The 13,292-nt window shown below is 48.3% G+C and overlaps 1 protein-coding gene across 1 annotated transcript in view; it reads left to right on the forward strand.

The window, feature by feature from the left end:
* The window catches only part of ZC3H3 (zinc finger CCCH-type containing 3), a gene marked incomplete at both ends in the record, with an annotated part of 182,547 nt that overhangs the window by 126,403 nt on the left and 42,852 nt on the right, over window positions 1-13,292 (forward strand). The window contains 2 exons of the mRNA XM_082015055.1: window positions 9,390-9,471; window positions 12,062-12,217. Coding sequence (XP_081871181.1) covers window positions 9,390-9,471; window positions 12,062-12,217 — 238 coding nt within the window. The remainder of the gene's footprint in view (window positions 1-9,389; window positions 9,472-12,061; window positions 12,218-13,292) is intronic.

Below are 13,292 nucleotides of genomic sequence, written 5' to 3' on the forward strand. Positions count from 1 at the left end.
GTGAGGAGGGAGCTGCTCCCTGTCGTGCCTTTATTGGGGGTGGTGGGGCACGGAGGAGATGCGATCCCCCACCCCACCTTCCCATCCCCACTGGTACCACGTCTTCTAGTGAGGTCTCCTTGGGAGAAACAGGTTTAATTAGTCCCACTTTGGGACAGAAGGTCCCTTCCAGGGTTATCTTCTATAAAATACAGACCCATCTGTATTATTTTTTTAAAAATATTTCTTATTTTGCTGTAGTCTACTTCCCCCTACTGCATGGTGCATTGGGTTCGTAACCATAAAGCCCTGGTAACTGGTGTGTGTCAGTATTTTCATGTCATCTTTCAGCTCTCGCCGTAATTCATCCACTTTCACAGGGACGGATTCAACTGATACCGGCGTCTCTTGCTTTACGATAACTGGGGCTGGCAGGGCGGAAGATTTGTGTGCACTCATCGGGTACGAACCTTTACACGTTATTCAACGGTCTGTGTTTTAAACACTTGACAAAGTTTATTTAAAAGACAAAAAAAACAGCTTTTCCTTCCCCTTCCAGTGCCAGACGCTGTGTGTTTGGGGTAGCGGAGAGATGCGAAACGCTCCTGACAGTTTAATAGCTTGGAGTTTACTTATGGTGGGTTATAATTCTGCTGTTTGCCTGAATTTATTGGGTTGGTATTTTGTCTCTTTGCGGCCCGACTACAATAAGAAACGCGATACTGGTTGCGGTGGCTGATCCATCAGTGCCGTCGTACTATCCCTGCCAGGCGAATGGGACGGGCAATCGTTTTGATGCTGGTGGTAAGTTAAAATTTCATCCTGAGGATGCACCTCTTGCAGCCCTGCGCTGTATCAGGGTCAATCTGGGACTACCAGGAGTGATAAAACAACTCATCCATCTCCCGGAACAAGGAGGAGAGCAGGGGTTTTGCCATGGCTCATCTGCAACCTGCTTCATTACCGGTGGCGCAGCGTGAAGGACGCTTGGCTTGGGGACAGGGAAAGCATCATTGCAAACCCAGGAAAAGTTTCTGAAGGTGTTTTCAGCACAAAGAAGCTGCCTGGAGTGATCCGTGGTTCGGGGCATCACGATGGTCCATGCAGCTGTTGAGAAGTGTGCTCTCATCACACGTGTGGCTCTGCTCCCCGCGGGCTTACTGCAAGTTTTGCGCTTGTCTCCTGAACACTAAAGATGAATTATAGAAATAAAATGACTTTTTGCTTTCCCGGCCAGCTGGTGAGCTCAGGTGTACCGTAACTCAGCCGCGCGAGCAAGGACGGAAGAGGCTTAGAAGAAAACAGCTTAGCTGCAAACGCAAAGCTTGGACACCCGCTCCTCGTCCCCGTGCAGGACGAAGATGTATCAGACATGGAAAAGCCCTGTACCCCTGGGATGGTGTTAGCAGTAACTAGTAATTTTGCAAAGATATATTTTTCACTTTGAAGAAGTATTAGAAAATAAGCAGCAGGATGATGTGGGAAGCATTTGATATGTTGCAATTAATTAAGCAAGCATAATAATTGGGTTTCTCTGCTCACAACAACCCTCTCCATTTTTTTTCTACAGCTGCTAAGACATTATTCAGACACTTGAGGAATTGCCATGAAATTGGGGAAAGAAGCAAAAGGTCCTGGCAACATAGCATTTCAAAACAAAATTTGAAAGGGAATATAAAATAAAAAAAACCCACAGCCCTGTGCAAGATTGAAAGCAGCAGGAACCAAATTAAAGTTTGACATTGTCCGGAAAGCAACCCTGACCCCAATCTAGGCACGAGCCACCGCCGCTGCGGTGAGGGTTATTGCACGCCGTGAGCTGTGTTTTGCCGGCGTCCAGGCTGCTTCCTGCAAATCCTCACCTACACAACTTCCTCATCCTCGGTTGAGGTTTTATCGCCTGGGCAGCATGCAGGAGCCCCGGTGGGACAAAAGGCTGGTGGCTTTGGGGACACTGTAGCGTGGCTGGGCTTCACCCACCAGAGGGATGCTCATGGGTGGCAGCCAGCCCCTGAGCAGCGCAATTTTATGTATTGGTGGTTTTCAGTTGTTCTTCGCAGCTGTAGGACCCAGGAGCCTTGGAGATACCCTTATTCTTCCACGATTGCCGAGCTCCCAAAGGTGGAGGTTTGAGAGGAGCTTTAATTTCTTCTGAGCTGCCGCCACGTGTCTCCTGATACAGCTGTGACAGTGGCATGACTTATGGATCTGACTGGAGAGCAGCAAATTATTTCTAAACATATGGTTGAGTTCAACCCTCCAGGGCTGAGGGTCTTTCTCTGCATCTAGACGTGCTCTCCGCCTCCATCCTGCAGCGTAACATCCCCTCCTGCCTCAATTTCCCCACCCTGCTGTGACAGCATCTTAGTGCACAGCTGGGGAGACTGAAGATGCGAGCTCCTCCTCTGCATCGCGCTGAAGACGGATGACTGGTGCCCACAAACACGATTTCAGGTGCGGTGGGAGAACTCCATGCTCGGCGAAAGGAGGAGGAAGATAATCCTGGTGCAGGGAGCCATGCGCTGGAAGAAAGTGTGCTCTCGGCTCCTTGTATACCAACTAATTTTAGAAGTGCTGAGCACCGCAGAAACGCACTTTCCGCGTTTGCAAGGATGATAAAGTGCTCAGCACTGCCGTTCGGCTGGCCGAGGGCTTGCATGAACGATGCTGCCTCCTCTGAGCCGCTCGGCTTCTTTAAAAAAGGAAGGGAAGGATTTAAGACTAGAACATTTCCACCACACATCCTCTGCTTGGTAGCACTTTTAATGCAGGTGTTCAGACAGGAATTAGGGAGCATTTGCCCCGGTGTGCCGGGCTTTACCTTTTCCCCTGGTCCATGGCTGTTAGGGCATCTTATCTGGTGAGTGGGAGCATCCCAAGCTGCAGTAGCTTGTTTGCCCGTTGTTGCCTCAACTTTCCTGTCTTCTTTCTGCAGAACACCTTGGATGTGTTGGGACCAAGTGGTGGAGGGCTAAGGAAGAAGCTGATGGAGGAGAGCCAACCCAACACACCAAGGTGTGAGAACAGTGAAAACCAGAGTGTTGCTTTCCTCAGCTTTCAGCTGGTTTTGGTGTCGCTTGTGCTGGGGCCCACTCGTGCTCAGCACATTTGAGCTGAGTTCCTTGGTTTTGGGGATTGCTCAATTCTTTACCCCTTTTGACCTTAATCCCTTACTCATTTTGAGCTCAATCCCTTGACCCCTTCAATCTCAATCCCTTGACTTTGGGATTGCTTCACCCCTTACTCCTTTTGAGCTCAATCTCTTGGCCCCTTCTGAGCTCAGTCCCATGGCTTTGGGATTGCTCAGTCCCTTACCCCTCTTGAGCTCAATCCTTTGGCCCCTTTGAGATCAATCCTTTGTTTTTGGGATTACTTAATTCCTTACATGTTTTGATCTAAATCCCTTGACCCCTTTTGATCTCAATCCCTTGTCTTTGAGATTGCTCAGTCCCTTGGCCCCTTCAATATCAATCCCTTGTCTTTGAGACTGCCCAGTCTTTTACACCTTTTGAGCTCAATCCCTCCGCTTCTTTGGGCTCAGTCCCTTGTTTTTGGGATTGCTCAATCCCTCAGACTCTTCAATCTCAATCCCTTGTTTTTGGGATTGCTTAATCCCTTGGACCCTTCATGCTCAATCCCATGGTTTTGGGATAACTCAATCCCTTACACCTTTTGATCTTAATCCCTTACCCCTTTTGAGCTCAATTCCATGGTCCCTTCAATCTCAATGCCTTGGTTTTGGGATTGCTCAATCCCATACCCCTTTTGAGCTCAATCCCTTGGCTCTGGGGTTGCAGGCGCTGGGACCTGGTCTCCTTGAGAAGCACACCACTAGATCCAGTGCTGGTCTAGACCAGAGCTTGCAGAGTTCAGGATATTCTCCGCCGCAGCCGCTCTGGGCTCCTTGCAAAGCATCTGCTTGTACCACAGCATTGAACCCTGACTGTGCGTCATTAATTGAGGTTGCTTGACTAATAAAACACTCGTGACCGCCTGACCCAGGGACATGCACGTTCCTGTTAGGAGCTGGGGTGTAACCAGGCAGAAGAGTGTGAAAAGCTGCGCTCGTGTAGTGGCAGCTCATCCCTTGTTTTGCTGTTACCTTCTGGAGAGTGAGGGCTTCTGCTGTCTGGTGAGTAAAATAAATTACCCCCAGCAGCTGCTAGTGCTGATCATCTGAAACAGTGGAACCCACTTAAATGAATAATAATTAAAGAAATAAATTTCCCCAAGTGCCAGCCTCAAAAACTTTTTGTTCAGCAATAAAGTGAAGGAGAGCCTTGCAAAATGAATCGCTTGGCTGTTTCCGAAGTAGGCTGCCTGCGCCGCGGCGGGCAAAGCGGGGTTATAATGGGACTTATTAAAGGAGCCAGCGTGGTTCAAGGAAGCCTTTTGCTGGGTGCCAAGGTCATGAGTAAAACCGGCTGAGCAGAAGCGAGCGTGGCTAACGGCAAACCCCCTTCTCATGATGAGCAAAAAATAAGTGGAAGCTGGGATGACCCTGTTTTACAGTCATCCATGAGTCGGAGCACTGGATGGAGGAGCTGATCGTCTGCCGGCCGCGGTCACTTGGGCAAAGCTCTGGTCGTTTCTCTGCCTGTGTAAGATTTCCATAAATTATCCTTGATTTGGGGCAGTCGAAGCAGATGGGCAGCAAAGGGCTCGGCGATTTCTTCTGTCCCAAGGAGGGTGACCTGCATGGTGGGCACATGCCATCACCCTGATGATGCTCTTGCGCATCCCTTGTCCCCGGCGCTCCCCGGTTCTGCAGCTTCTCCCTTTTTTAGGCTATTTCCGTTTTCCACAGTCTTTCCACTGTATAAAAGATAAATTACTAGATCAGATGTGCAAACAGACCTTTCCACATGATAAAGTCCTGGTCCTTGAGCTGTGCCCTAGGAGCAATAAAGTCCTTCCTAAATAATTAAGCAGGTAATAATTAACTGTGCTCCCTCCATACAATATTTGCAGCCGTTTTTTAACGCAAAGGAAAATTTCAAGTGTCCTTTCCGGCGTGCATTTGTTGCATCACAAGCCCTTGGGCAAGGGGGAGCTGAGCGGGGGTGTTGGAGCTGGATGGAAGCATCCTGCTCCCCGTGCTGGCATCCTGGAAAGCACCGACCGTTGCTCCTGAGTGCAGTTCCTGGGCTGCCAAGGCAAATCGCTACCAACCTTTCCCTGGAGGAAAAGGACCAGGATGCAGGAGATGGACCCCCTTAAGCCTTGAGCTGTGTTTTGGGATTATGGAAAATAAAGGTCCTAATTAACATATTGGTGTTGGTGGAAGGGTGCAGCATCCAACCCACCTGTTCTAAGGATTTTTTGTGGTTGTGGAGCCTTTGACAGGGATAAATTGTGCCGCTTTCCCCTTTTTCATCAAAAGCTGGAATTTCAAGCGGGAGGCGAACGCTGCGGAAAGCACCGTGGGACCGCTTGGCTGTGGATTCCTTCAGAGGAGCAGGGAAAAAAAAAAGGAGTTAGTCTGTAGCCCCCGCTATTAATCATAGCTGTAATCATGCATTTAATGAACATGACAGCTCCCGCTCCCTCCGGAGAGACGCGTCGAGTCTCACGGCTGGGTTAGGTACAACAATCACTTCTCGACGCTCGCGCTTGATAACACCGAGAGCCGCCGGAGCAGCCAGTGTCAGGTTGGGATGATGCATTAAGAGAAACAACCCCGTTTGCACGGGCTGTGTATTTCCTTACAGATGATGCGCTTCAAACCGACTAAATCATTAAAAAAAAGGGAAAAAAAGAAAAGGAAAAGCACAGAGGGAAAAACACCTGTCCCTTATGCAGGGTATAAAATATCAAGCCTGACGCCGCCGTGCTGTGTGTAATCAGTTAAAAAGCCCTTAATGTGCAGTTCTTGATGCTCTCCCCAGCAGTTTTTATTTTTTCCCATCCTTTTTTTTCTCCCCCTGTTGTTCCCGCTTGCCTTTGAGTGTGCACAGGGGAGGAACTTGCCATGCCACTTATTTAAAACTCTGCAGTGAGGGACTTTTGCAATATCGAGGAGAGCCTAATACAGGATGTGTGAGTCGCTTTCCTGATCCCACAGCACCGCTGCGTCCCAACGCTGATGCTCTCCCTGGTTGGAGAGCAACTGGGGAGAAAAACAGGACAGATTTGGGACTGGCATCTGTCCTGCAAAATAAAAATGAGTTGTGTTTGGACCAAACGAGACTCCCAGAGATCAGAGTCAAGCCCTGGGGGCATCAGTTCAGCTTTTTGTTTAACCTAGTCCAGACTCGCAGCAAATTTCAGCTCCTAATTTTTTAATTTAACTCTTATCCAGTTCTCCTATGTCTTTTGCTCAGCCCCGGTTTCACACCGCGTGGGTTACTTTGATAATACAGATACACCCTGAATCTCCACTGTCTGCAAAATATCAGATGCTTTGTATTTATTAATGCAGATCTCTTGGTAACGGCTCTAACTGGGCATCCCGAGTTGATAACCACTCTAAAAATCAAAGCTTGGTCTCCTGGGACCTCCTTAAAAGTCTGAGACATCAAACCTGCTCTCCTGCATCTCCTCCCTTGGTGCTTTGATGCTCACAGAGCCTTGCTTGTATTTAAACTTCTTTTTGCACCATGCAAAAGCTTCTAAAAATACCATTGCACCGGAGCCTGAGTTTCCTCTGTAAATCCCGGTCAATGGTGAAATGTGTAATTACGGAGCTTCTTAACTGGCAGCGTTGCGCAACCATTGGGCTGTCTCCTCCTGGGTAAATATTTAGGTGGTTTTCTAATAGTTCGGAGAGGATTTGCATGCGGGCTGAGTAATTAGGTGGTGGGAAAGCGTGGATGAAGTGTTTCCTTACCAGCTATCGGTCTGATGCTTTGCCAGACCTGGTCGGCACGCTGGACGGATGCATCTCCCCCGGATTTTGCCGTGCGTGGGACTGGCTGTCGGATGGTTAAACTGCCTCCAGGCTGTGAGTTAATTCACAGCAACAGCCCATAATGGGAGATGCGCATCCCCTGTCCATGTATAATAGCATGACTTCTTGCCAGAAGATAAAAGCTGGGCAAAAAACCCCCAAACATTACGCCATGGATGTATTTTTGCTATATATAATTAAAAACCAATGGCATGAGGCTGTTGCACCCTTTATTTATTTGCTTATCTATTTATTTCTTTAGCGATTCCTTCTTTCTGGCCAAGATGTGGGTGTCAGGCTGCTTTAACTAAAAGGATCGCATACAAGCACGGGACCGTGTTCGTCCCCGAGAGTCCGCTTTTATGCCCGGGTATTAAATATTTAGAGAGATTGTCTGCTGCCCTGGGGAGCCAGCTCCTGGTATGGCCCGTCCTGCTGAGCTTGCTTTAAGGAGCATTAAACATAATTGCAGAGGGCTGAGGGATGCTCTATCCCTACCCTAATGGTCAGAGTTTAATTTGGGTTTTTCTCCCTGCATCAGTTGGGAGTTCAGCCTTGCTCGAGCGCGCTGGCCTCTTAACCCATGTCCTCGCTAAGAGATGCTCTGTGGCATCTCCGGAGTGATCCGGAGTTGATGTGCATTTATTTTAACGCTGAAAACTAGTTGAAAAGATGCTTCTACAACGAGGCAGCTCTGTGACGAGAGGGAAGCAAAAAAAAAAAGAAAAAAAAAACCTTCTGCAGTGTCTGAAATGCCCGGTTGGTACTCGATGCGCTTGTGGCAAGCTCGAGTGAGCTTGCGGCAAGCTCGAACGCACTTGTCGGTGAGTTGTACAGAGCTTGTTCGATGCCTCTGATCGACAGGCATGTGCCGCCCGTGCCGCCATCGCGCCTGCGCCAACTGCTTTTATTTGCAGAGGGAACAGATGGGGCTTCGCCGACGTCGGCAGCCCGAGTGACAGCTCGCGCGCGGGGAGAGCGCAGTGCCGCGCTATCAAATTCCACTCGCTCACTCCCCAACATGCCCGGGCTGGCAGGTGAGTGACTGAGCCGCTCTCGTACCAACTGGAAAGCTGAGATACAGCCTTTATATTCAATTAATTCTTTCCTACTCCAGTCAAGGACAATTTAATTACGTGCGTGCACATATCGGGGGCAGGCACTGGGCTTCCCCGGCCAGCTGCAGGGAGCAGCCGAGCCAAGCATGGAAATTTGCTGGAGTGATAGCAGAAGCGTGCAAGTTGTCTGAAGGGTTTTTTTGGCGTCTTCGAGGGCAGGGGGGAAAGATCCCCACTGTGTTTGGGCAAGGAGCCCTTTTGCCGTGGTCACTCTGGAGGCGCCGGCAATGTGGAGGTCCGTGAACAGCATCCTCGCCCATCCGGGCTCTAGGAGCTGCTTACTTTGTGTTAAGCAATAAGATCATAGAATCGTAGGATGGTTTGGATTGGAAGGGACCTTTAAAGGTCATAGAATCAGAGTCATTTAGGTTAGAAAAGACCTTTAGGATCATCGAGTCCAGCTGTTAACCCAGCACTGCCAAGTCCACCCCTAAACCATGTCCCTAAGCACCACATCTACATGTCTTTTGAATCCCTCCCAGGATGGTGACTCAACCACTTCCCTGGGCAGCCTGTTCCAGTGCTTGACAACCCTTTTGGTGAAGAAATTTTTCCTAATATCCAATCTAAACCTCCCCTGGTGCAACTTGAGGCCATTTCCTCTCATCCTATCACTTGTTACTTGGGAGAAGAGACCAACCCCCACCTCACCACAACCCCCTTTCAGGTAGTTGCAGAGAGCGATGAGGGCTCCCCTCAGCCTCCTCTTCTCCAGCCTGAACACCCCCAGTTCCCTCAGCTGCTCCTCATCAGATTTGTGCTCCAGACCCCTCCCCAGCTCCGTTGCCCTTCTCTGGACATGCTCCAGCACCTCAACGTCCTTCTTGTAGTGAGGGGCCCAACACTGAACACAGGATTCGAGGTGCGGCCTCACCAGTGCCCAGTACGGGGGTACAATCACTTCCCTACTCCTGCTGGCCACATTGTTGCTGATACAGGCCAGGATGCTGTTGGTTAGCTAGTCCAAGCCCCTGCCATGAGCAGGGACATCTTCAACCAGAACAGGTTGCTCAGAGCCCCGTCCAACCTCACCTGGGATGTTCCCAGGGGCCAGGGTTTCACCACCCTCACTGTGAAAAATTTCTTCCTTAGATCTAGTCTAAATCTCCCCTCATTTAGTTTAAAACTGTTACCCCTTGTCCTGTCACTACAGGCCCTGCTAAAAAGTCTGTTCCCATCTTTCTCCTCAGCCTCTCTCAGCCCTGGCAGCTGCAGTAAGGTCTCCCTGGAGCCTTTTCTGCTCCAGGCTGAACAACCCCAACTCTCTTGGCCTGTCCTTGTCATAGAGGTGTTCCACCCTGTGATCATTTTTGTAGACCTAAGATACTGAGGGCCATGTGAATTCACGCAAAATTTTATGATTCTGAGCAAATTATCTTTGTTTTTTCCTCTGTTTCCAACAGCGAGGTTGCATTGTACGCCTAGTCCTGGCTCCTCTCCATCCGGCTGCCCGAACAGATCTGCTACGAGCCGATACATCGCCAGGTCTGTACTTGCGGGGAGGAACGGCGTGCTCTCCCCCCGAATGCTGTGTGTGATTTATGCTCAGGAGGGTATCAGCAGCTTGAGATGCAGCTATTTAACTGGTTGTTTGTTTGGTGAAGCTCTAGCTGCTGCTTTTCGCCAGCCTTGGCTACGAGGTGCTTTTAAGCTCAGCAGAAAGCCACAGTTTCTGCTTGGGAAGGGTTTGAAAGGTTATTAGTGGATAGCAATGCCTTTCTGCAAGCAAACAATGCCAAATCCTGCTCGGAAAATCCCTTTTTAAATCAACTGTATTGTTCTCAGAGGGTATTTTGGGTTTTTTTCCCCAACTCAGAAGCCCATCCCAATTTACCCCAGCAAACCTGCAGGTTTTTCTTCTCGCTGTCCCACCCACAAACTGGGAACCTGCCACGTGACAACTGGAAAGCATCGTGTACGGGAGAATGGCGGTACGTTGCCACTGTTCTACGCCCTGCCAGCTTTCTTCTTGCCTTTTTTTGTGTGCCACAGATGTGCCACATATCATCGTGTCCTTAAGTATGAGTGTTTGCAGACAGGTCCCTCTTAATTGTAGCAGACTAAAATTTATTCCCGAAGTGTGTCGGTTCCAGATGTCTGTATACAGACATAATTCCAGATCCTAGCTATGTTTTATCATATCCTACCACCAATATCAACTAATTTAAAATCTGCCATCTGAGTTAATTGGTGCTAGGAGTCCAGCTTGCAAATGCTTTTTGTGCAGGTCAACCTGCTGGTGACCTGGCCAGGTATCACAAGTAGCCAAGGTGTTGACTATGGGAGAGTCTTTTTTCAATATCATAATTTCAGCAAAGAAATATTCTTTTTTTAAATGCTTACCATACCGTATTGTGGCTTCCCTTGCGTTAGCCTTGGAAACACCTCAAGTACCAAGAAGCAATTTGTGCTGGGGCTTGGTGTCCTCCCAGGCTGTTCGTGATGAAAGAGGTGGTGGCATTTCTGATGCTCAGATGGGGCTTTCGCATTCAGCATTTTGACTGTATGAAGTTGCCTTTTTCTCATTGCTTTTTAATTTGAGAGCTGCAGAAAACTGATAATTATAGAGGTAAAAACATGCATTTCCCCCGTAAAATAGTTTGCTTGAGTATTTATCATGGATAATGCTACTGTGGCCCTTAGACCTGTGGTTCTCGCACCAGGAGGAGCAAGACTGTAGAAATGCATACATATTATATAATATTTATATCTTATATGTATATTAAAATAATTTTACATTTAAATATTTATGCTTAGTCTCTAAGGAAGCAATGCATACAACTACCCAGAGAAGCTAAGGCTTTGCCCCCATCCAGAGCACTGTGTCCTCTGCAAACTTGAGTTGACCATGCTGTACCATCTAATTATCACGTGCCCTCCATGGTGTTGCGTTCACCCAGGTCTTGACACTTCTCCTCTTCCTCCTGGTCCCGTACATCTCTATGGCTGCTGGGTAATTGCCTCTTCAGCTGGAAGCTTATGGAAAATGTGTGCTAAGAAACTTTTGATATCCTTAAATAACTTCTAGTGGTACCAGGCAATTAATACCGAGTTTTTCTGATATCTGGTCGTACCTTGTGTTCCATCACATTGGCCCTCAAGTCCATAACCAGGTGCGCACTTGAAGACCTTGAATAGCTCTGGGGAGTGCAGTGGGCCAGTTGGCAGGGACACATGCTGAAGTGCTCTCTAAGTTGGTCAGAGTTTGCATCCTCTGCTGCATGAGCCCAGCATGGGAGAGGATGTTTTCTGCCTCACCATGCTCCCCAAAACTGCAGGAAGCTCTCTGCATGCTCATAAAATCATAGGAGAGAATCACGGTTACGGAGGTGGGAAGGGATCTCTGGAGAGCTCCATCCTTCCTCCTGCCCCAAAGGTCCTCTTGTCCTTACAACATATCTCTCTGAGAAAGTCTGGTTCCACCTTCTCTACACCATCCCATTAAGAAGTCACAGAGGACAATAAGATCCCCATGGCCTTCTCCTGGCTGAGCCCGTGGCCTCTGCTTAGATGTCCTGTGCTCCCCAACCATCTTGGTGACCTCCGCTGGACACACTACCATCTGTCACTGCCTATGTTATACTGGAAGCCCCAAATTGGACTCAGTTCCCAGCTGTGATCTTCCAAGTGCCAAACAGAGGGGATAGATCCCCTCCCTTATCCTTCCGGCTGCATTCCTGCTCATACAACCCAGGATGTGCTTGGTGTCATCACCACAAGGGCACCTGGCTGACTCCTGGGCGCCTTGTTATTCCCCAGGGTCCCCAGGTTTTCTTCTGCAGAGGTGCTTTCCAGGCAGTTGACCACAACCTGTCCTGCTGAATGGAGTGATTGATGTTTCTGGGGAGATTGGCCTCATCTTGCCGATTTTTAAAGATTCAGAGTAAAGTTGGCCAAAAATAAAAAAGACCCAAGAGCTTATGGCCCAGCATGAACTTCCTAAATCTCTCACTCTCTCTTCAAAGTGAAACTTGGGGTCCTCTGTGATTTCAGACGCTGTTGACCTGTCTTCTCTACATCGTTGTTGCATTGAATTTGGAGATGTTACCTGACCCTGCCTGTCTTTCTCGTTTAGCCGTGCTGTTCAGCGGAGTTTGGCTATCATTCGTCAAGCCAAGCAGAAAAAAAAGAAGAAGGAATACTGTATGTACTACAACCGCTTCGGCAAGTGTAATCGTGGGGAGAGCTGCCCCTACATCCATGATCCAGAGAAGGTGGCCGTCTGCACCAGGTATGAATGGACACAGCAACCACATGCTTTTGCCCATCACAGTAGACTGGGCTATTAGTTGGCTTTGGTGCTTGCTCATGTGATATTCCTGAGGGAAACAATCCAATAATGGAGATTTAAGACCATGAGGACAGCTGTTCTGGGTCAGGCCCAGTGTCTGCCCAACGCTGTTGGGTTGGCAGGTACCTACAGGAGGAGGACAAGATGAGGCACACAGAGAAGGGCTCTTTTTCCTGGCTGCGACCTCTCAACTTCTGGCAGTGAAGCTCTGGAGCCTGGTAGCGTTTGGTTTTTAACTGCTAGAGGTTGCCACCAAACCATCATCATGCAATAGTCAGCAGTTCCTTTTTTTGGTGAATTTATTCAGTCCTTTCTTTAACACATGGTATTTATGGCAATGGGTTGCACAACTGAATTACGGACCGCATAAAAACTGCTTTGTCCACTGGCTGCTCAGATATTGCACTGGGTGCCTCCTCACCTGTGGTTCACGAGAAGGATGGAATAATCATTCCCTGATCACCTTCTAGGCACCGTTTATAACTCTATCATCCTCCCCTCTCTGTCCAAGCTTCTCAGACTGGAAAATCACAGTCTATTTATCTCTTCTGGTAATTGTTCTCTAATTCTACACAGCATTTTACACCTATTAATGCTAATAAAGCATTGCACAACCAGCCTCCAAGTTAAATACACATGTTTTGGTTGTTCTGCACAGCCTGTAGGCATTACAGAAATATTTATGTTATATTTTGGAGGTGGATACCGTCACAAGGACGCTTACGTCTAATAAGTAACCTTCCATATTATAGTACAGAAGCTCTAAAAAAAAATTAAAAAACACAGTAGTGTTTTAAGATAGTAATAAGATCAAATCGACATTTCTTAAATATAATCAGAATAATAGTCCTTAGTCACTTACTCACTGCTGTCAGGTTGAGGATGCCATCAGAGATTGCCAGGTGGAATTTTGAGGCTAAAGCTTTTAGCCAGTCCCCAAAGAGACCGTCTGACCTGAATGATTTTGTGGGTCCTGGGTAACACCTGGTGCAGATATTGGAGCAGTGCAGATCTG

The sequence above is a fragment of the Phaethon aethereus genome, assembly GCF_964289735.1.
Source record: "Phaethon aethereus genome assembly, chromosome: 2".
NCBI lineage: Eukaryota > Metazoa > Chordata > Aves > Phaethontiformes > Phaethontidae > Phaethon > Phaethon aethereus.